We start from the raw sequence: 1250 nt of genomic DNA, 5'->3' as shown, positions 1-1250 counted from the left end.
GAATTTATCACAGATAATCCGTGACACAAAACAACACGTTTAAAAATGAGTTTAACTTTGCTTCTTTCTTTCATGGCCATATAGCAAGAGAGAGGGTCAAAAGTGGGCAAAATTTGGGTTCTGTCCAGAAACAGTGTGTATGGTCAAGAAAGGGTCGACTAAATCATTTTTAACTGATTGTCCTTTTTGGCAAAGGACACATGCACTTGGTCTTCCTTCTCTCTTGTCTTAAAAAGTTAACACATTGTAAAAGAAACATATTGATAAAAATGTTTCTCTTAAATTTGCAGAGTACTGGCCCAGTGAATATCTCCAAGCAGGATTCCAGTTTTGCTTCCGTGAGTGAATTTGTACTCCTAGGTTTCTCCTTTGAGTGGCAGATCCAGAGCCTCTTGTTCTCCCTCTTTACCACAGCCTATGTTATGACCATAATAGGAAACGGTGCTATTCTCTGTGCAGTGTGGTGTGACCAGAGACTTCACACGCCCATGTACATATTCCTGGGAAATTTCTCCTTCCTAGAGATCTGGTATGTCTCTTCGACAGTCCCCAAGATGCTGGTCAACTTTCTCTCAGAGACAAAAACAATTTCCTTTGCCGGTTGCTTCCTCCAATTCTATTTCTTTTTCTCTTTGGGCATATCTGAAAGCTTCCTTTTGGATGTCATGGCTTTTGATCGATACCTTGCTATCTGTCGCCCCTTGCACTACCCTAATATCATGACTGGGTATCTCTGTGCTAAACTAGTCAGTGCATGCTGGGTTTGTGGGTTTCTGTGGTTCCTGATCCCCGTTGTTCTCATCTCTCAGATGCCCTTCTGTGGCCCAAACATCATTGACCATGTTGTGTGTGATCCAGGACCACTGTTTGCTTTGGCATGTACCTCTGCACCAAGAATCCAATTGTATTGCTATACTCTCAGCTCATTAGTTATCCTTGGTAACTTCTCCTTCATCCTTGGATCTTATACTTATGTCCTTGTAGCTGTGTTTCGTGTACCTTTAGCCACAGGAAGACGTAAAGCCTTCTCAACATGTGGATCTCATTTAGCCGTGGTATCACTGTTCTATGGCTCCCTGATGGTCATGTATGTAAGCCCAGGCCTCGGACATTCTGCTGGGATGCAGAAAGTTGCAACATTGTTCTATGCTATGGTGACCCCGCTCTTCAACCCTCTCATCTACAGCCTCCGGAATAAGGACATGAAAACAGCCTTGAGGAAAGTTGTGGGCCTTTCTAGTGCAAGGTAG

At 43.4% G+C, this 1250-nt stretch overlaps 1 protein-coding gene across 1 annotated transcript; it reads left to right on the top strand.

The window, feature by feature from the left end:
* The first annotated feature begins 269 nt into the window (after positions 1-269).
* On the top strand, positions 270-1250 carry LOC142426666 (olfactory receptor 11H12-like). The gene has a single exon (XM_075532249.1). The coding sequence runs from the start codon at positions 270-272 to the stop codon at positions 1248-1250; it is 981 nt and encodes a 326-aa protein (XP_075388364.1).

The sequence above is a fragment of the Tenrec ecaudatus genome, chromosome 14, assembly GCF_050624435.1.
Source record: "Tenrec ecaudatus isolate mTenEca1 chromosome 14, mTenEca1.hap1, whole genome shotgun sequence".
Classification (NCBI taxonomy): Eukaryota; Metazoa; Chordata; class Mammalia; order Afrosoricida; family Tenrecidae; genus Tenrec; species Tenrec ecaudatus.
This window is presented reverse-complemented; position numbering and strand designations above follow the sequence as displayed.

Coding starts and splice junctions, on each gene's coding strand:
- LOC142426666 (XM_075532249.1), top strand. CDS start 270: ATGTTTCTCTTAAATTTGCAGAGTACTGGCCCAGTGAATATCTCCAAG.